The 23,066-nt window shown below is 43.1% G+C and overlaps 1 protein-coding gene across 7 annotated transcripts in view; it reads right to left on the reverse strand.

Moving 5' to 3' along the window:
* The window catches only part of NPRL3 (NPR3 like, GATOR1 complex subunit), a 453,622-nt gene that overhangs the window by 141,730 nt on the left and 288,826 nt on the right, over positions 1–23,066 (reverse strand). For all 7 annotated transcript variants that reach the window (XM_063430229.1, XM_063430228.1, XM_063430232.1 and 4 more), the window contains one exon: positions 9,068–9,257. In XM_063430229.1, the coding sequence (XP_063286299.1) occupies positions 9,068–9,257 (190 nt within the window). The remainder of the gene's footprint in view (positions 1–9,067; positions 9,258–23,066) is intronic.

Here is a 23,066-nt window from a genome sequence, read left to right on the forward strand (position 1 = left end):
AAATGTGTTGCAACTGGTTTGTCCGACTTAGTCTCTATATGCGACTCTGATGCTTGAGTGGTGGCCCCGTATACGTTCACTTAATGTAGTCTCCGTCTTCCCTATATTGGTCAATCCACAGAGACATACCAATTTATAGATAAACAATGTCTTGCATGTTATGGTAAACTTAATGTTATATCTCTTATTAGTATGTGGGTGGTTAAAGGTATTTGCTGGTGTCATGTGTCCACATGTTACACAGCCAAGGCAGTGTACGCTGCCCCGGTTTTGTACCTGTGTATTGGTTATGTAGCTATTGATGGGGTCTGTGTGGACAAGTATATCCCGGAGACTTCTATTAAGCTTACAACTGATTAAAGGGGGTTCCTTAAATACTTTTGGCAGTGCATCATCTGTTGATACCATATTCCAATTGTTCTTCACAATTGTTGCAAATTTTGGAGGAGACTGGTTAAAAGTCATTGGGAAAGTTAATCTTTCTGTGTGGTCTGCCTTCTTTGGTGCGTGGGCTTCTTTTGCCTCCCTTAACGCTTTCTCAAGTAGCAGGCGCTTATATCCTCTACTCAAAACTGTCATTTCTGCCAATTGTACTTCCATTTTGGATTTTTCTGAATTGTTTCTAATCACCCTAAGGTATTGAGCCTTAGGAAGAGAATTTTTAAGAGCCGTAGGAAGTGCACTTTGTGCATGGAGGAGCATATTCCTGTCAGTTATTTTAGTATATAAGCAATACTGTATTCGTCGTGGACCCAAGTTCAAGAACATGGATGAATTTCTCATGTAGGCTGGAGCCGATTCAGAGCAAGCAGAAATATTCCAATTTACACCAGAGGAGGCAACCTATATCCTTTGGGCACAGACCAATTCTGAATTACCGTATCATCTTACCCCTAAAGATGTTTATTTTCAAACTACTGTGATTACATAAACACATTGATTTGGATTTACATGGAATATTTTTGTCAGATTATTTCAAAGGCAAACGTATTCCACGTGGATTCAGGATACTTAACAACCCAACTATAGTGAGAGGTAAAGCAATAGTCTGTAAGGACTGAACAGGGGTCCTTAACAGAGCATCAATGGATTTAAAGTTGATTATTATAAAGGACGCTAAAACAGATCTGGGAGAGATTAACAAGACAATCATTGATCTAGAAACTGAACATGCACTCATGCTATCATCACCAGAGGGTCTAAAATGCAATTACAGCTGAAGGAGGATTTGCTCAAGTATAAAAACGAGTTGATAAAATTCAAGAAAGATAAATAAGAGAAGGTACAACAGGATTATCAGTAGCACACAGTTTATAAATGGTTATTTGGCGACAAGACCCACAGACCCAGGAGACCAAGGACTCTGCTTCGTTCCAAGTTCCTATCCTAATCAATTTAAATGGAGTGTCAAATTATTTCAATTCGGTAGAGTAATGCGATTAAAAGAATACTTTAAACACAATGAAAGAACAGAAACGCTACATAAGTTCAGCCCTAAGTCAACGTTTGACCCTCAAACTAATAAAGACTCCATAAAGACGTTTTTAACAACCACCAATAAGAATGCACAGAATTATATGTGACACCATCAAGAAGGGTATAACAACATTACCAAAAACCAATGGAAATTGCTCAAAGACCTGGCTGATGATTCATCTCTAGCCAATACGCCCAGTAGACAAGGGTGGAGGCATTGTTATTATGAATAACAGAGATTATGCAGCTGATCTAAGAGAACAACTGCAAGATGATAACCCCTATCAACCCCTCTAAGAAGATTCTACAAAATGGATACAGGCTAAGATAAAAGACACATTGGAAATGGGCCTGTTGGCAGGCCTTTATGAATATATGTACAAACAAAATCCATGTACACATATTATATACAGCATCTCAAAAATACACAAAGACGCCACTAAACCACCTGGGCGCCCAATTGTGTCAGCAATTGAAGGAGTATTAAAGCCGATAGCTAAATGGCTTGACTACATTTTTAAGGGCCCTATAGGAGAATTCGACACATGTATTAAAGGACCATTATAGTGCCAGGAAAACATACTCATTTAGGATGTTCCCTTTTCAAATGCCAAGGCAGCTAACACTCCAACCAGCTGAACAGGAATCATACGGATACTCCACACTCCAAACAGCCGAACAGGAAAAAACATTCAAATAAATCCCCTCCAAGTACGAGACAAAGCACCGTATTGAGGGTCAAGCAGTGAACTGATTTAATGGGGCTACCTACCTGATATTTATGCAGGTCTTCCACCAGGTGGACACTCCCCTAGGGGACCTGGTGGAAAACTATGACAAAAACAGTACAGTAGTAATCACTGTGTTACAGCTATAAACACTCCCTTTTAACTGTAAGGGACCCTCCTCTCTATCCTGTAGATAATTGGGAAGTAACTAAATTATCTCAGAGGATAGAGGCAAAACTCAATTTTATACATGGCAATACAAACACATAAAAATATACAATATGAAAACTACCGAATGCATCAGGTACAATTAATGTATCCCCAGATAGCTTAGATCTGAGCGCACATTATTACTGAATGGCGCTCAGATCACATATATACAGTTCAATCGCCATGGAGCCAAAGTCTTTCACATAGTCTTTTGTTATACAAATGTGCTCCATGGGATGGCTAGCTGGGGTAAGTCCATTCGTGAAGAAAAGTACCAAACAGGCCGGCATTCGTATGATGGAGAAATAGAAGAAGGGAGGTCGGCGGCTACAGCGGTGTTTGTGCAAAATAGTGTCTGTTTTAAGTTCCATGAAATCGTCGACTAACACCGCTGGGCATTCGTATGTCTAAGATGGCCACAGCCTCATGTTTGTTATATGAACGACGACCACCCAGCCTACATTTCACAATTAAGAGGTGTCTGCGGTTAACCACAACGTTCTAATGAGGCCAAGAGGTTAACCAGCAGCACACTTCCCTGCTGAGTGGCGGCCGTTCGGCAGTTCATTTGGTAAAACGATGAATAAACGTAAGGGCTGTATGGACAAGGAAATAGCCGAACAAACAGATGAACCAAGGAGAAATAAAGTAGTTTAAAGACAGAGAGGTCTGTCACAGGAAGTACAATTGGCAGAAATGACAGAAAGATTTTTGAGTAGAGGTTATAAGCACCTGGTACTTGAGTAAGCGTAAAGGGAGGCAAAAGAAGCCCACACACAAGGAAATAGGCGAACAAACAGATGAACCAAAGAGAAATAAAGTAGTTTAACCCTTTAAGGACTAAACTTCTGGAATAAAAGGGAATCATGACATGTCACACATGTCATGTGTCCTTAAGGGGTTAAAGACAGAGAGGTCTGTAATAGGAAGTACAATTGGCAGAAATTACAAAGATTTTTGAGTAGAGGGTAAAAGCCCCTGGTACTTGAGTAAGCGTAAAGGGAGGCAAAAGAAGCCCACACACAAAGATTAACTTTCCCAATGACTTTTCACCAATCTAATCCAAAATTTGCAACAATTGTGAAGAACAATTGGAAGATGGTATACACAGATGATACGCTGCCAAAAGTATTTAATCAGTTTTAAGCGTAATAGAAGTCTCCAGGATATAGTTACATAGTTAAAAAGACACTTGCGTCCATCAAGTTCAGCCTTCCTCACATATGTTTTTGCTGTTGATCCAAAAGAAGGCAAAAAACCCAGTCTGAGGCACTTCCAATTTTGCAACAAACTAGGAAAAAATTCCTTCTTGACCCCAAAATATCAGTCAGATGTCTCCTTGGATCAAGCAGGTATTACCCCACTAATTAGAAATTATATCCCTGTATGTTATGTTTTTGCAAGTATTTATCCAATTGCAGTTTAAACATCTGTATAGAAAAGTAACAAATCAAAGAACACGGTGTAATTAATATCAAAAAAGTTAAGTGGGCAGCAACATACATATACAAGCGACTTAATTTGAGTGTAAGCTCACGATATAGAATGCATGTGCGCTCCTAAATAAACTGTAAAAATAACCAACATTTATACAAATATAAATATATTTATTACTAAATAGTAAATCAATAGATAGCTAGATAGATCTATAATTGATTGGTAATAACAGGGTAAAATAAATGAATAAAATGGTACAAATCCTAATGGTAAAGGATATCACAGTAGGTGTTCCACACACCAAAAATGTTTTATACAATATAATATGATATAATGTAGCTATCTAGATATGCAAAAAACACACAATGATATAAAAATGAAACAAAATATAAATGAGAGAACTCAATAAAAGTACCTTACCTCGGTGGGGGCCCCCACCGAGGTGTAAGCAAGAGGAATACTAGGGAGCAGGACGAAGTCCGACGTGTGAGGTGTGTAGTGCTAAACCGCGGTCGGTATCTTCTAAAAAGACCGCGGTAAGTAGAAAAAAGCACTCCAACGGAAAACACGTTGCACCGCGGTCGGTGCCTTCAAAAAAGACCACGGTGTACGGAGACCGGCCAACAGCAAAACACGCTTCAAGTTGGTACTCACGGGGAATCCTGCACCCGACCTCCTCCTGCAAACATCTGTATAGACTCTGACAAAACCACCTCTTCAGGCAAAGAATTCCATATCCTTATTGCTCTTACTGTAAAAAAAACTTTTCTTTGCCTTAGATGAAATCTCCTTTCTTCAAGCCTAAATGTGTGACCTCGTGCCCTATGTATAAGCCCCGTTTATGAATAGATTTCCAGATAATGGTTTGTACTGGCCCCGAATATATATTTGTATAATGTTATCATATCCCCTCTCAGGCGCCGTTTTTCCAAACTAAAGAGATTTACATTTTTTAACCTTTCTTCATAACTAAAATGCTCCATTCCTTTTATCAATTTTGTAGCTCGTCTCTGCACTATTTCTAGTGCCATGATATCTTGCTTTATTACAGGTGCCCATTTTATTACTTTACAAAGTTTTGTGTCATCTGCAAACACTGATACATGGCTTTCAATGCCCATTTCAAGATCATTTATAAATATGTTAAATAGAAGCGGTCCCAAAACAGAACCCTGAGGGACACCACTTACCACTTGTCCAGCTTGAAAATTTACCATTAATGACAACTCGTTGTACTCTATCCTTAAGCCAATATTCTACCCAAGAACAAGAATATTCATCTAGACCAATTTCTTTTAGTTTGAAGACTAACTTATTGTGAGGAACCGTATCAAATTCCTTGGCAAAATCCAAGTAGATCACATCCAATGCAACACCCTGATCTATACTTCTACTTACTTCTTCGTAGAATGCAATTAGGTTAGTTTGACATGACCTAAGTTTCATAAAACCATGCTGATTATTGCTAACAACACCGTAATTCCCAATGAATTCCTGAATATTATCCCTTAATAGCCGTTCAAATAATTTCCCAGTCACAAAAGTTAAGCTCAGAGGTCTATAATTTCCAGGCAAGGATTTTGAACCCTTTTAAAATATAGGTACAACATCTGCCTTCCTCCAATCCTCCTGTACAATACCTGAAACAAAAGAATCTTGAAAAATTAAATACTTGTCCATACAGACCCCATCAATAGCTACACGACCAATACACAGGTTCAAAACTGGGGGAGCGCACGCTGCCTTGGCTGTGTAACATGTGGACACATGACACCGGCAAAGACCTTTAACCATCCACACACTAATAAGACATATAACATCAAGTTTACCATAACATGCAAATGTATAAATTGGTATGTTCCTGTGGATTGACCTATATAGGGAAGACGGAGACTACATTAAGTGAACGCATACGGGGCCACCGCTCTAGCATCAGAGTAGCATATAGAGACTAAGTTGGACAAACCAGTTGTAACACATTTTTTACAACTGCAACATCCTCAGGCATCTTTGACATTTTTGGGAATTGGTCATGTTCCCCAACCAAGATGAGATGGAGACAGGCGTAAAATGCTAATCATCAGGGAAGCTTACTGGATCCATGAATTGGACACAGTAGCACCAAAGGGACTGAACGAAACTATACCTTACTATTCATTTCTCTAATAGGCTCCAGTGAAAATTATTGTTTTGAATATTATTGTTTTTAGAATTGATTATATAGTTGCTAATGAATCTAGATGATTATACATTTATAGCTCGAGTATCACTTTAATATAGACACAGTTCAAGCACTTTTTTATATTACACTCAAAGAAATTTATGGATATATGAGGCATGGTGCATCTAAATGATGCATAATTATTTTTTACACTACGTTGCAGTAACCTTATTTTTATAAAATTATATAGCACTGATGCACTTTAGACATTATAATTTTTGAGAAGCTGTACTATATACTATAATTTACAGCAATATTAACACATATTTGTTGCCTAATATAATTTTTGCAATCACATATTATAATGTATAGCAACATTAACACATATTTGTTGCCTTATGGATTTTTTTACTTCAGTAGTAATTAACTATTTATATTGATTCACTAGTTTAGATAATTATTATTAATTTTTGGGATGTAATTCATAAACACTATGGCTATTGCAAGTATGCCCTTTATAAATCTGGGTAAGCATATAAATGTCTATATATATGTCTATATCTATATATATCTATATATCTATCTATATCTCTATAAATCGATATCTATATATATATATATATATATATATATATATATATATATATATATATATATATATATATACACAGGGAGTGCAGAATTATTAGGCAAATGAGTATTTTGACCACATCATCCTCTTTATGCATGTTGTCTTACTCCAAGCTGTATAGGCTTGAAAGCCTACTACCAATTAAGCATATTAGGTGATGTGCATCTCTGTAATGAGAAGGGGTGTGGTCTAATGACATCAACACCCTACATCAGGTGTGCATAATTATTAGGCAACTTCCTTTCCTTTGGCAAAATGGGTCAAAAGAAGGACTTGACAGGCTCAGAAAAGTCAAAAATAGTGAGATATCTTGCAGAGGGATGCAGCACTCTTAAAATTGCAAAGCTTCTGAAGCGTGATCATCGAACAATCAAGCGTTTCATTCAAAATAGTCAACAGGGTCGCAAGAAGCGTGTGGAGAAACCAAGGCGCAAAATAACTGCCCATGAACTGAGAAAAGTCAAGCGTGCAGCTGCCAAGATGCCACTTGCCACCAGTTTGGCCATATTTCAGAGCTGCAACATCACTGGAGTGCCCAAAAGCACAAGGTGTGCAATACTCAGAGACATGGCCAAGGTAAGAAAGGCTGAAAGACGACCACCACTGAACAAGACACACAAGCTGAAACGTCAAGACTGGGCCAAGAAATATCTCAAGACTGATTTTTCTAAGGTTTTATGGACTGATGAAATGAGAGTGAGTCTTGATGGGCCAGATGGATGGATTGGTAAAGGGCAGAGAGCTCCAGTCCGACTCAGACGCCAGCAAGGTGGAGGTGGAGTACTGGTTTGGGCTGGTATCATCAAAGATGAGCTTGTGGGGCCTTTTCGGGTTGAGGATGGAGTCAAGCTCAACTCCCAGTCCTACTGCCAGTTTCTGGAAGACACCTTCTTCAAGCAGTGGTACAGGAAGAAGTCTGCATCCTTCAAGAAAAACATGATTTTCATGCAGGACATAGCTTCCTGCACCTCCTTCATCTCTACATGTCTGTATGACCAGGCCCAGCACCCGGTAATATTTTGCCTTATATTTTATTCAGCCTGTGTGCAAGGAGACTTTGGATTCATATATATATATACACATATATATATATATATATATATATATATATATACATACACACACACACACACACATATTATGTGTGTGTGTGTATGCATATATGTGTTCTTTGTCAGTAACACATAACAGGCACTGAGAATCCATGCCTAAAGTACAATGTGAGAGAAATAACACAAAGCACACCCCCTCCAAATAAGGTATTTTAGCCCCCAGAGAACCAGACACACCTATACATGGGTGGTATCACTGTACTGTGGAGATGTTGCTGAACACATATTGGGGTGTTCTTTGGCAGTAACCCTTAATGTTCTCAGTACATGTAATCTTAAATTGCTATGTGTGTCAAAACAATCACCAATTATTATTATTTTTTAAATTTGGCATAGATTGGTGGTAAAATGGTTGCATGAAAAGAGTCAAAATACCCCAAGATTAATACCTTAGTTTGTCTTCTTTTAAAAAATATATACATTTGAAAGGTTATTCAGGTATTCCTAAAAGATATCTGTGTTATAATGGACATTCATTAATTTTGAGGAAAAAAAAAAAAGAATGATTTGGAAATAGCAGTGTGGTACTTGTACTTATTGCTCTATAATTTTTCAAAAAAAGCTAAGAACATGTTAACATTGGGTATTTCTAAACTCAGGACAAAATTTACAAACTATTTTGCTCGGGTGTTTTTGGCGGTTGTAGATGCGTAACAGATTTTTGGGGTCAAAGTTAACAAAAGTGTGTTTTTTAAAATTTGTTCATCATATTTCACATTTATTTTTATAGTTAATTATATGATATGATGAAAATAATAGTATCTTTAGAAAGACCATTTAATGGCGAGAAAAAACAGTATATAATATGAGTGGGTATAGTAAATGAGTAAGAGGAAAATTACAGCTAAACACAAACACAGCAGAAATGTAAAAACAGTCCTGGTCCTTAAAGGACCACTATAAGCACCCAGACACTTCAGCTCAATTAGGTGGTGTGGGTGTCAGGTCCCCCTAGTTTTAACCCTGCAGCTGTAAACATATCAGTTTCACAAACACTGCTATGTTTACATCGAGGGTTAATCCAGCCTCTAGTGGCTGTCTGCCTGTCAGCCAACCTCACTACCCATTTCTATACCTCTTTCCCTCCATCCCAGCAGTCAACCTCTCTAGCCACTTTTAACCCATTCTCCTCCAGCCCCTGTCAGCAAACCTCACAACCCACAACCTCATAACCCCCTTCCCTTGCAGCCCCTGTCAATCCAACATCAGTTGCTCTCTTTCATTCATACCATGTAAAATATGTATTTTGTGCACTGCATGTATGTACTGATAATATTAATTTTAATAAACAAAAGATAAAAAAGTATCCTACTTGGTGAACCAAAGCTTAGGGCATTAGGTGTGCTAAGACTTCTTCCCCCAATCCTGGCAGCAAAAGGCGTGTCTTCATCGTTTGATAAACTGGAATCTTCACTTGGAGGCACCAGAAGGCAAATATATGTGTGGATTTGAATCAGAAGTCGATGTTGCAGCATCCAAATAACCATCTGTATGAGATTTGTCTAAAAAGAAAAAGAAAAAAAATTACATATATTTTTTTTTTTTTTTTTTGCAACAAGTTTCAAGCTATGAAGCTATTAAAGTGTTATTGTTGGTCATGGTAAAATAAAATGACAACACAATGTAATGAAACACCACTTTAGCATTCATTTTCTCTTAAAGTGGTTGCTCTGACAATTGAACTAGAATCCTACTGTGTAACATTTTGGTCCCAAGCTTAAGCGGCACTGTCATGCCGAACTAACCTTTCCTCAATCTCTTCCTCTTCTCCCCCTCCCTCAGGATCTGTTCTTCTTTTCTTCCTGTCTGCTATAGTTTTCTTTAAAATCATAAGACAAAGTAGGGACTCTTTGCCTTATGGAGGTTTCCTCCGCTTGACCAGCTCTGACCAGCGGAGGAGCAAAGAGTGCTTCATTTCCGCTGGTCAGAGCAATTTTCCCACAATCCTTACCTTTCCTCCCTGTTCCCACAATGCTTCCTGTCATTTTAGCCGAAACTGCCGAATTGCGTTCTAACTGAATGAGAACAGTATGTTCATTTGTTTTAGAACGCAATTCGTCACTTTGTTCGTGTCGGAATTTCATTCGAATGAATCAAACTCCGATCCTATTCGTGCTGTGGCTGCATCTTGCAGTCGCTTAGTAGATAACTCCCTAATTCCCACGGTATCAGAGAGTTATCTACTAAAAGGCTGAAAGACGTAAATTGGTCTTTCAGCCACATTTACTAATACTAAGTAAAGATTACTTAGTATTAGTAAATTTTGCCCCTAATCGCTATACTGCGAGTAAGGGCATGTCTATTAAACACTGAGCAGCCTATGGCTGCTCACTGTAAAAATAAAAATAAAAACCTATTGGCCCCCACCCCTAAACGACGGGTGGAGGCCCTAAAGTGAAATAAGGGGGGGAGACCCCTGAGCGGCCTACTGTCCTCCCCCTCTCTGGCCCCCACCCCTGGGCGGCAGGTGGGGGCCATAAGGATAATGAGGGGGGGAAAGGGACCTATTGTCGCCCCCACCCCTGTGCGGTGGGTGGGGGCCATAATGATAATTAGAGGGGGGGACCTACTGTCCTCCCCCTCTCTGGCCCCCACCCCTGGGCGGCGGCCATAATGATAATGAGGGGGGGGGACCTACTGTCCTCCCCACCACCCGGCCCCCACCGCTGGGCGGTGGGTGGGGGCCATAATGTTAATGAGGGGGGGAACTACTGTCCTCCCCCTCTCCGGCCCCGAACCCCTGGGTGGCGGGTGGGGGCCATAATGATAATAAGGGGGGGACGGACCTACTTTCCTCCCCCCCCACCCCTGGGCGGTGGGTGGGGGCCATAGAGATAATGAGGGGGGGGGAACTACTGTCCTCCCTCTCTCCGGCCCCCACCCCTGGGCGGTGGGTGGGGGCCATAATGATAATGGGGGGGAGGGGACAACTGCTGTCCTCCCCCCCCGGGCGGCGGGTGGGGACACTAAGTCAAATTCCAACCCCCCCTATCAAAGGTGAAAAAATATTGAGGGGGGAATAAAGTGCTCTGTGTCATTTTACACAGCGTGGGAAAATTCCAAAGAACTTTCCCACGCTGTGTAAAATGACACAGAGCAGTGTTATTGGATGGATTTCAAGCCATCCAATCACAGTGCTCTGTCATTTTACACAGCGTGGGAAAATTCTTTGGAATTTTCCCACGCTGTGTAAAATGACAAAGAGCACACTGATTGGCTTAAACCCACCAATCAGAGTGTTCTTAGCCTAATTGCAGGGCGTGGCAAGGCTTTATAAGCCTTCCCCCGCCCTGCGGAGCTCAGTCTGCGCGGAGCCCTCCATGGGTGAAGATGATTTTTTTTTTTTGTGCTCGGGTTTTTTCTTTTTCGTCTGGATTTTTTTTGGCGCTCGGGTTTTTTATTTTATTTTAAGTTCGATGAATAGAATGTATTTTTATTTGGCCTTTTGGGCTGAAAAATGAAGATTTCAGAAAAAAGAAGACGTCGAATGGTAAGTTTAATTTTACTTTACAGGGTAGTAATTTTATTCCCCCCTCACTATTTTTTAGGGTGAGGGGGGTAGGAAGGGGCCTTTTTATTTAGGTGTGGGTGACTAGGGGCTTGGGGACCCCTAGTCACGTTTGATGGGGGGAGGGGGAATTTGACTTAGGGCACCTACCCACCGCCCAGGGGTGGGGGCCGGGGGAGGACAGTAGGTGTCCTTCCCCCCTCATTATCATTATGGCCCCCACCCGCCGCCCAGGGGTGGGGGCCGGAGAGGACAGTAGGGGTGGGGGCCGGAGGTTTTTTTTTATTTTTTATACAGTGAGCAGGCTGCTCACTGTTTAGTAGACATGCACCTACTCGCGGTATAGCGGGTAGGGGCATTCGGGAGATTTTAAATCTCCTTTATTCTAATATGGGGGTCATATTGACCCCCATAGAGTGATGGGGGGATATGGGTTTTTTTAGGAAGTGGCGGGGAGCACTGCTCCCTGCCGCTTCTATCTTTACATATTACAAGGAGAGAGCTGCAAGCCGGTAGCTCCCTCCTTGTAATAAACTGAACGAACAAACGAACACTGATACTCAGTGTTTTTGTTCGTCTGATTTTTCTATTCATTCATTCGTCTGTCTGACGAATGAATAGATGAAATTCCCGTTCGCATGTCCAAGTGTTTCACTGGGCATGTGCGGGAATCTCAGTGCTATCTAGTGTGGGCAGATGACGTGTCCCACAGGGACTTCATGTACCTACACAAAGATGGCGGCGCCCTGAAAATAGATCGGGGCAGAAAATAAAGAATAATAAATAGGTAATCTGGGGGGCTTAGGGGCATTTGGGGGTGACTAAGGGGTCAATTGGATGTAGTGGGTGCGGGAGGGGGGTTCGGCATGACAGTGCCGCTTTAGTAAATATTTTACATATAACTGCACAACTGTTATTGATCTTTCATGGCCACATATGGATACAGAATAAAAACACAATACACATTTTAGCAGAGAAATCATTACTGAAGAAGTCATAGCGATGTAACGACAACAACTTATTGTAGACTCTGTAGAGTGTCTGGCATTGTTGCCTGATTTGTCAAACTGTTTAGGAACACGCAGCAAGCAAGAGACCACAGCTGCATTCGTATTAATGCCTGAAGTGCCTCTTTATCAAATTGGGCAAACTGATCAGATAGGACAAATGCTCAAAATTAACTTAATCACATCCTACTTGGATAGTGTTGTTGAACTTCTACATTCAGTCTCTTTTACTGTGATATCACCACTGCGATCTCCACGTACAGAAGCTTTTAGGGGGACACACAAAGAGGATATGGCACCAAGACATAAGCAGCAGATCCTTTTAGTCCTTCGAGTTGTAGTCTATGGATCACATTTGTAGATCCAGCCTATCTCACAGATGTTCAAACAGATTGAGATCAGGGAAATTTGGATGCCAGGGTAACAACTTGAACTCTCTGTCATGTTCCATTTCTTAACAATTTCTGTACCATCGGGGAACACCATTGCCATGAAGGTCTGCAACCATCTCTAGGTAGGTGGTACGTGTCAAAGTAACATCCACATGAATGCCAGGAACCAAGGTTTCACAGCAGAACATTGCCCAGAGCATTAAACTGCCTCCGTTGGCATCCCTTCTTCCCACAGTGCATCCTGCTGCAATTTCTAACACATATGCACCAAGTTTATCCACCTGATGTAAAAAAAAGTAAGAGTAATCAGACCAGGCAACCTTCTCCCATTGCTCCATGGTCCAGTTCTGATGCTCACGTACCCATTGAAGGTGCTTTTAGCATTGCAAAGCGGTCATCATGGTCACTCTGAATGGTCTGCGGCTACGCAGCTCCATATGCAGAAAACTGCCATGCAATGTGTGTTTTGACACATTTCTAACATGACCAGCATTAAGATTTTCAGCAATATGAGCTACAGTAGCTCTTCTGTGATCGGACCAGACAGGCCAGCCTTGGCTACTCTCGAGCATTAATGAGCCCTAGGCATCCATGATACTTGCACTGGTTTACTGGTTGTCCATCCTTGCTCCGACTTTTTGTAGGTACAAACCACTGCATACCGGGAACACCCCACACAATGTGCTGTTTTGGAGATGATCTGACCCATTTGTCTATTCATCACTATTTGGTCCTTGTCAACGTCACAAAAAATATCGAGGCAGTGGGGGCGTGGCTTAATGAGTGACGGGGAGGGGCTTGTAGCAAGGCAGAGGCGGGGCTAATACCTTCCCGAAGCCCCTGGTAACTGCTGCACAGGAAGAGGGAAGGAGGAAGGAGTCCCTGCTTCCCTAACAACCAACTGTATCCACTGGAAAGAGGTAACTGTGTGTGTGTGACTGCCTGTGTGTGACTGCCTGTGTGTGTGTGACTGCCTGTGTGTGTGTGACTGCCTGTGTGTGTGTGACTGTCTGCCTGTGTGTGTGTGACTGTTTGCCTGTGTGTGTGTGTGTCTGCGTGCCTGTGTGTGTGACTGACTGATTGCCTATGTGTGTGACTGACTGATTGCCTGTGTGTGTGACTGACTGATTGCCTGTGTGTGTGACTGACTGATTGCCTGTGTGACTGACTGCCTGCCTGTGTGTGTGACTGACTGCCTGCCTGTGTGTGTGACTGACTGCCTGCCTGTGTGTGTGACTGACTGCCTGCCTGTGTGTGTGACTGACTGCCTGCCTGTGTGTGTGACTGACTGCCTGCCTGTGTGTGTGACTGACTGCCTGCCTGTGTGTGTGACTGACTGCCTGCCTGTGTGTGTGACTGACTGCCTGCCTGTGTGTGTGACTGACTGCCTGCCTGTGTGTGTGACTGACTGCCTGCCTGTGTGTGTGACTGACTGCCTGCCTGTGTGTGTGACTGACTGACTGCCTGTGTGTGTGTGTGACTGACTGACTGCCTGTGTGTGTGTGTGACTGCCTGCCTCTGTGTATGACTTTGTCTGTGTGACTGCCTGCCTGTGTATGTGTCTGCCTGTGTGTGTGTGACTGTCTGCCTGCCTGTGTGACAGTGCCTTCCTGTGTGTGTGTGTGTGATGTGTGTGTGTGTGACTGTCTGTCTGACTGCCTGCCTGTGTGACAGTGCCTGACTGCCTGCAGGTGTGTGTCTGTCTGCCTGCGTGACTGTATCGGTGTGTGTGTTTGCCTGTGTGTGTGTGTCTGCCTGTGTGTGACTCCAATTGTGTTTGTCGCTGTAGCTGTGCCGTTGTGTGTGCCTGTATGTGTGACTGCCTTGAACTGAGTGTGTGTGTGTGTGCATGCCTGTAACCGAGTGTGTATGACTGTCTGCTTGTAATGGAGTATGAGTGACTGACTGCTTGTGACTGTGTGTGTGACTGTGTGCCTGTAACTGTTCTTGATTGTGTGCCTGTAACTGTGTGTGACTGTCTGCCTTTAACTGTGTGTTTGGCTCTGTGACTGTCTGCCTGTAACTGAGCATGTGTTATTGGCTGCCTGTAACTGTGTGTGTGTGTGTGTGTGACTGTTTGCCTGTAACTGACCGTGTCTGACTGACTGCTTGTAACTGTTTGTGTGACTGTCTGCCTGTGCCTGTGTGTGTGAATGTATACAGGCACTTGGTGGGGAGTGAGGGGAGGCACCGTGAAGACTTTTTGCACAGGGCGCCTAATTGCCTAAGGCCGGCCCTGATGAGGACCCTGCTCAAATGAGCTTACAGTCTAGAGGAGATGGAGTACAAAAACACAATAGGGCAGCAAAGGTGAAAGCCACCAAACAAAGTGGAAAAGTAGCAGAACTGGGGGTGAGAGTGGAGTGTGGCTCTTCAGGCAGGCAAGAGACAGATATGGATAAATATAGATAAGTTACTCTGCGAGTAATGCTCATCAGCATTTCTGAACAGATGTGTCTGATGGGGGTAGGCAGGCTTTTCCAAAGGAAGGGAGTCACCCGTGAGAAGTACTGCAAGCGTGAGATAGCAGTAAGGGTAAGGGTAAGAGCGGAGAGACTGAGAAAGAGCATATCTATGAATCAGTGAAGCTCAGTTTTAGAGAGATTACGTTTCAGAAAGCGGGAGGACATCCAGTCAGAGACACGGTTTAGGAACAACTGGGGGAGATAGGGGAGGACAGATATATCTGGGTTTCGTCGGCAGACAGATAGTAAGGGAATCCAAAGGAGTTCATGAGTTTGCCAAGAGTAGCAATAGAAAGAGAGAACAGAAGGGGACCAAGAACACATCCGTGTCATTGCAAAAGGAGACACCGATCGAACGTCGGGAGAGATAGGAGGAGAACCACAAGATGACAGTGACACAGAGACCGAGGGATTGAAGAGTTTGCAGAAGGAGGACATGATCAACAGTGTCAAGGGTGGCAAAGGAGGTCAAGGGGGCCAAAAGGTGTTTTAACAGTATAGGGTCAGGAAAACACATTTGTAGTCCTGATCCTATAGTGTTCCTTTAAGCAAATAGAAAATGGCACCCAGACATCATTGAGATGAAGTGGTCTGGTTGCCTAGTGTCCCTTTAAGTTCTCAAAAATCTAGCAAAGGCCTACTTAGGAGGTATTGCTGTACTTTGTGTGAATCCCTCTTACATAATTATAATGATTTGTACTCTGTTACTGACCTAAACTGTCAAATTCCCCACAAAAAAAAAAATATTTTTTTGGTAATAAAGCTTGCTCTCTGTAGTGGTTCTGGTGCCAAGATTACCCAGTCACATATTGTAGGTAATTACACCATTGTTATCTGGGTGTCCTCCCCACTTTCACTATAAACAACGGAGACCCAGAGGCAGGAGCTATTAAGGAACCAATGAGCTAAGCCCTGCACTGCCAGGCTTAGCTTTGACTAAGTACTTTGGGCTCTTCGTCATTAGTAGTGGAGGCGGGAAGTGATGCCATAGAACATGTCAAACCATTCTAAAAAGGTTTACATACTAGTTACTATAGCGAGCTTTAGAATCTAAAAGGAGGAACAAGGATTGCAAGATCTGATAGATAAAACAGAGTTGGAAGATAAGACAGTTGCTGTAAATTGCTGTCCCTTGAAGAGTTAAAAAGGAAAAAACATGCCAAGAAGGTCCCTGTACCTTAAGTATATGATCACATTCAGGTGCTAAACAATTTCCCCAGAAATGAAAAGGAAAGCAGCTTAGACTTGGGTTCCAAGTCAGCTGACAGACTAAGAATAGTGAGACAGAACTCAAAGTCAGAACAATCAGCATTAAGATGAATAACATTCAAGAAAGAGTCCCAAATTAAGCCAGTTTGATGAATTGAGTACATTCCAAAATATCAGTCAAAGAGGAACCTGAAGTTCAAAGTATAGATGGCTGCACCATTCTTACAAAATTGCTGGAACACAAAATATGCTGATTGCGCTACAAAAATTTAAAACAAACAAGAAATCAAGTATTTGTCTCTGTAAATCTCCAAGCTCCATTTTTTTTTTTAAATTCTTTATTTTTGTTGTGCAGAGTTTAAACATGTGGGTTTACACTGCCACAACAGCTGGTGCAACCAGGTTTGTATTCACATTTAATCACATGGCATTAAAGGAAAACATTGCACTGTTTTGTTTTTTAAAAGATGGAAATGAACAGGATTATATCTTAAGTTTCAGAGACAGCAAAGGGAAACAATAGCTTGGCTCACAGATGGGCTTCACCTAGTAGTCGCAATGAGAGTAACTGTCAGGCTAGGACTATACATTACAGAGTTGGGCTAATCAGTCCTATCCCAGAATCTGACTACACAAGGTTATGTTGTGGTGGAATCTCGGTAAAAATAAATTTAGTAGGTCGAGATTGCCACGTGGTATGTGCACGTGCATATGCTGATGTATCGGTCGGTTGGTTGCACGTGGCAACGATACAATCAGTAGTGTACGGAGCATGTGCAGGAAAATAGGATATATGAGTATTCCCCTCCTCCATTGTGCTGGGCAAGCCATGTGGTCAAACAGGAATTTAGTCTCTCTTCTGTTGATTGGGTAAGAGTACGTGTAGGTTGAACTGATTATAGGAGGAGCTATATGCCTATATAAGGTGCCTACACTGTACGATCAGGGCTCAGATTTTAGCTGTTTTTGGTGACATTAGTCCCTCTGAGTCCCGGTCGGTGAATCGAATAAAGATCTCTTCCTTTCTGAAGAAACCTGTGTCCATCTCTCTGTGCTTGGCTTCCGTCAGTTTCTCCGGTATCATTTGGTGCATTGGCCGGGAATCTCATCGTTCAACGGTAGCTGAGAGCAGAGGCGTGAGACGGTCTATCTTTGCCCACGCTCCCTACGGCTGCACCCCTGAACTTTTGCGTGGACCTCCCTTCGTCTCGGCGCCACTGGTCTGTTGTCCAGGAGATCATCGGCCTCTACGTAGTAGGTGCCCCCGTCGATGAGTGTTAACTCAGGTTCAGGAACGAGGAGGTAAGACGACTACTGTTTTAGACGGTGGACCCACTAGGGGTATTGGATACTGATTGTGCGGTAGGCCCATAAGGGGTTTGTATTGTGTATGGAATTGGCCCCCTCCAGTGGAGAGAAGGAGCGGAGGCGCACCGCTCGTAATTAAACGCCCTGTAGTCAGCCCGTTTAATCTTGGTTTGGAGTCAGGCTGGGTCCTGTGTAAATAGCCCAAGCTGGACACCGGTGTCTTGTCTAGACTAGCGTATCTAGGGTGTATATTTTGTTCGCTAGGTCGGAGGGACCGGGAGACTAAGCAGCGCCTGTTGTATATTCTGTCCGCTAGATCTCAACCTATCTTGGCTAAGTGGGAAGGCGTGTAAATTTGGAACCCACTAGACTATTGATAGAGTAGATAGACTAAGAGGGTTCTGTGTAAATTCCGCCCTCTAGTTCGCTATATGTGGTGCTTGGGCAGCGACGGCTAACCAAAACGGCTGTAAATTGTTTTAGGTAGTCCCTCGAGGTACTGGCCAATAGATTAGTTGGGAAACTGTAAATGTGTTAAAAATTATTGTAGTAGAGTGTATATCTTGCTAGATAGCGTGAGCTCTGCCGTCTAGCGAGAGTGTGAATAGTGTGTATCTGTATCATAGCGCACGGTACCATAACCATGTATTATAATTACTGATACTGTAAATAACCACTAATAACTGTCGTTTATGTTGTATGTTTAACATCATAACCACTACTAACTGAACTGTGACTTTAAAATTGTACTTTAACCAATGCTAACCGTACTATAACTACTGTTTGTAAAGACGATGTTACTAGGGTGTGTTATAGACGGGTAATTTAAATATTGAGAATTATAACGTGGGTGATTGTATAGTTTTGCCAAAAGGTACAGTAATAGTTATTTAGTGACTGGTGTAACAGCTGTGTGTGTACGGGAATTCCCTGTATGTTGTGTTGTGTGCGTTTGGCCTAGTAACTGTACCACGTTGCTAAGTATGGGTGCTAAGTATGGGTGCGTCGGATTCAAAGATCATTGATCCCTTAGAATGCATGTTAAAGAACTTTAACAAGGGTTACAATGTATAGGATTTTGGAGTAAAGATGTCCCCAACACGCCCGACTACTTTATGTAGTAGGGAATGGCCTGCCTTGGTGGCTGCATGGCCTCCCCGTGGTAGTCTTGATCCTAATCTGGTGCAGCGCGTACACGTGGCTGTATCGGGTAGGCCTGAACTTCACGGCCAGTTTCCGGATATAGATTGTTGGAAGTGGGCCGTAAATGACTTGCCAAAATGGATCAGGGTATGCCACGAGGAGCAATCTCGCCTCATGTTGGCTAGGACTCGTTTGTCCACCAAGGCTGTGATTACGCCCATTCTGGACACGCCCCCCTGAGTCAGAGATCCCCATGCCGCCCCCTTACTCCTCCTCTACAGGTAGAGGAAGAGGAGGTGCTGCTAGTAATACCACTCCCCTAGCTCCATTGTCTCCACCTACCCCCTCCTCTAGCTCAGAGTCTAACCCACTTGTTTTAAACCCTCCCCTTCCGGTACCTACCCCTATTAACCCCACCTATCCAGATTTGGCGTCATTTCTGGTTCCTGGTCAGGCTCCTCCCAGTCCGGCCCGGAATATTCTACTTACTGATCTTCCTTTCAGTAAAGAAAAAGCGTCCCCTTCCCCTTGACCGGAACCCATAACGGACCTTCCTCAATGAAGCCCCATACTAACCCGACAACTGACCGGTACCCTCCAACCCCGACATTATCAAATGCCTCTCCGACTGACACCGGGCCCGACACATTAACGGTGAGGGCCAGTTACAAAATGCTGATCCCGTATTTGTCTATGTTCCCTTTACCACTACTGATTTATTCAACTGGAAGACCCATAACTCCTCCTACACAGATAAACCTCAAGCCATGACAGATTTGATTACCTCTATAATCCAGACACATAATCCCATTAGGGCTGAATGCCAGCAATTACTTATGACATTGTTCAATAACGAGGAAAGAACTCGGATAAATCAGGCGGCAATTAAAGAGCTTGAAGAAGTGGCCCGTACTCAAAATCAGGCCAATCCGGCAGCATGGGCTGCAGCCCATTATCCAAACGCAGATCCGAATTGGAATGTTAATGGCGCAGATATGGCCCATTTAAGAGCTTACAGGGACGCCATTATTGCTGGCATGAAAGCCGGAGGGAAAAGGGCGATCAATATGTCAAAGACGGCTGAGGTATTGCAGAAATGTGATGAGTCGCTCAGTGCCTTTTATGATCGATTATTGGAGGCATACCGGTTGTATTCCCCCTTTAATCCAGAGGCTCCTGAGAATTCCCGGATGGTTAACTCTGCCTTTGTCAGCCAGGCCTATGGAGATATAAAGAGAAAATTACAAAAGTTAGAAGGGTTTGTAGGGGTGTCTATAACTCAACTAATGGAGATAGCGAATAAGGTTTATATTAATAGGGAGACAGAGACGAAAAAGAAAGAAGAACAAAAGATGAGAAGGAAAGCGGATATGTTAGCAGTAGCTATCGCGGGTGTAGATAGAAGGGAAAAGGAAGTGTATTGGGGAACTGAGAAAAGCGAGAATAAGTGGAATAGGGAGCCTTTAAGTAGGAACCAATGTGCATACTGTAGGGAAGAAGGGCATTGGAGAACTGAGTGTCCACAGAGGGAACAATATGAGAGAGATAGAACAAGGGCAGGATATAGTAATAATTATAGAGGCAGAGTGAGAGGAAGAGGAGGCCCTGGAGGAAATGGTGGGAATAATAGAGGAAGCGTTCATGGGGATAGGTATTACCCAGCAGCGCAGAGACCCAGAGAGAGAGAAGATAGAGACTTTGTGGGTTTGGCTGACACTGTCATGGAGGACTATTGATAGCGACCGGGCGCCATCCCCCTTGGCCGAGCGGAGCCTATGGTCGATGTAGCAATAGGGGGAAAAAGGAGTTCTTTCATGATCGACACTGGTGCTGAACATTCTGTGGTGACTAACCTAGTCTCTCCTCCTTCAGGAAGAACTATCACTGTAATAGGAGCAACTGGGAGGAGTGCTGCTAAACCGGTTCTTAAAAGTCGACTCTGTACATTGGGAGGCCACGTAGTAAAACATCAGTTCCTTTATATGCCTGAATGTCCAGTCCAACTTCTAGGACGAGATTTGTTGTCGAAGTTACAAGCACAGATAACATTTCTGCCTAACGGAACAATATCCTTGAAGTTTAATGGACCCTAAGGTATAATGACATTATCAATACCGAAGGAAGAAGAGTGGCGACTTTATACAGTGTTGACCAACCAAAACCCTAAGAGTGATGAATCCTTGTTTAATATACCAGGAGTGTGGGCAGAGAGTAACCCACCAGGACTTGCTCGCAATATCCCACCTATACAGATTGAACTAACACTTGGGGTTTATCCAGTGAGCCTAAGACAATACCATATTCCCCAAAAGTCTTATTTGGATAAGTTCATAAAGTATGGTATCCTAAAATTCTGTACTTCCCCCTGGAACACCCCATTGTTGCCTGTTCAAAAGCCTGGGACAGATGAGTATCACCCTGTGCAGGACTTGAGAGCAGTCAATGTAGTAAGTATACATCCAGTTGTCTCCAATCCATATAACCTGCTTGCCTTAATTCCGGGCGGGGCTACTTACTTTACAGTTTTGGATCTCAAAGATGCCTTCTTTTGCCTACGAATTGCTGCGGAAAGCCAGTGTATCTTTGCATTCCAATGGGAAAATGCTGTAACAGGCTTGAAACGCCAGATGACTTGGACAAGATTGCCCCAAGGGTTTAAAACTTCACCTACCCTATTTGGATCAGCATTAAGTCAGGACTTACTAGACTTCAAATCCATCCCAGGAGAATGTGTACTACTACAATAAGTAGATGATTTGTTGATAGCGGCAGTTACACAAGAGATATGTCAGCAAGCAACATATGCTTTACTGCACATTCTTTGGAAGGCAGGATACAAGGTGTCCAGGAAGAAAGCTCAGTTGTGTCAGCCAACTGTCAAGTATCTGGGATTCCATATCTCTGAAGGTCAAAGGATAATGGGGCCAGAGAGAAAAGAAGCTGTATGCCAAATACCAACACCCAAGAATAGAAGACAAGTGCGAGAGTTCTTGGGGGCAGCAGGCTTCTGCAGGATATGGATTCCCAGTTATGCGATATTTGCGAAACCCCTTTATGCAGCTATAAAAGGCACAGAACACAATCCCTTCCTGTGGACTATCGAACAGCAGAAGGCATTTGAGGATGTTAAGAAGGCATTGATGAGAGCCCCAGCATTAGGTCTACCTGATCATACACGTCCATTCTACTTATATGTACACGAGCAAAGAAAGATGGCTGTGGGAGTACTGACACAGTACTTGGGATCATGGCAACGACCTGTTGCATATATGTCTAAGCAACTGGATGCAGTGGCCAGTGGTCTTCCACCTTGTCTAAGAGCCCTAGCTGCCGCCGCCCTGCTGGTAGCCGAAGCTGATAAGCTCACTCTGGGTCAGGAACTCTACGTGCGAGTCCCACACGCAGTGCAGACGTTGCTAGATTATAAAGGCAATCACTGGTTTAGCAATAGCCGTATGACTAAGTATCAAGCTATGTTATGTGAGAACCCGAGAGTGCATCTTGAAACTGTCAATACCTTGAATCCCGCTACCCTTTTGCCACAACCTACTGAGAGTCAACATGATTGCCTGGAGGTGATGGATGAAGTGTTCTCAAGCAGACCGGACCTTCGTGATTTTCCCATCCAGAACCCCGATGTCCAGCACTATACGGACGGCAGTAGTTACGTGAAAGAAGGGATTCGCTATGCAGGATACGCAGTGACAACCATAGACAAGGTGATAGAAGCTCGGCCATTGTCAAAAGGAACATCGGCACAGAAGGCAGAATTAATCGCACTCACACGAGCGTTACAATTGGCTGAAGGATTGAGGGTAAACATCTATACGGACTCAAAGTATGCGTTTTTAACCACTCATGCCCATGGAGCCTTGTATAAAGAAAGAGGACTACTGAACTCAGAGGGTAAATAAATCAAGTACGCAGCGGAGATATTACAACTATTGGAAGCCGTATGGGAGCCGAAGGAAGTTGGTATCATACATTGTCGAGTGCATCTGAAAGGTGATGGTGATGTGGTGAAAGGAAATCGGATGGAAGATAATGCAGCCAAGCGTGCCGCTGAATCGGGACAACAGGAATATGTGGAGTGTATAGCTGCTCTCATACCGACCCCTCTGTCTCAGTGGACTCCAGTTTATACAGCTCAAGAAGAAGAGTGGTTAAAGACTGAAGCAGGAAAATATTTGGAGAATAATTGGTATCAGTTAGAAGATGGAAGGATAGTTATTCCAGCATCGCTAGCTGTAGAAATTGTCCAGAACTATCACAATGGGAC

Source organism: Pelobates fuscus, chromosome 8 (assembly GCF_036172605.1).
Source record: "Pelobates fuscus isolate aPelFus1 chromosome 8, aPelFus1.pri, whole genome shotgun sequence".
NCBI classification, from domain to species: Eukaryota; Metazoa; Chordata; class Amphibia; order Anura; family Pelobatidae; genus Pelobates; species Pelobates fuscus.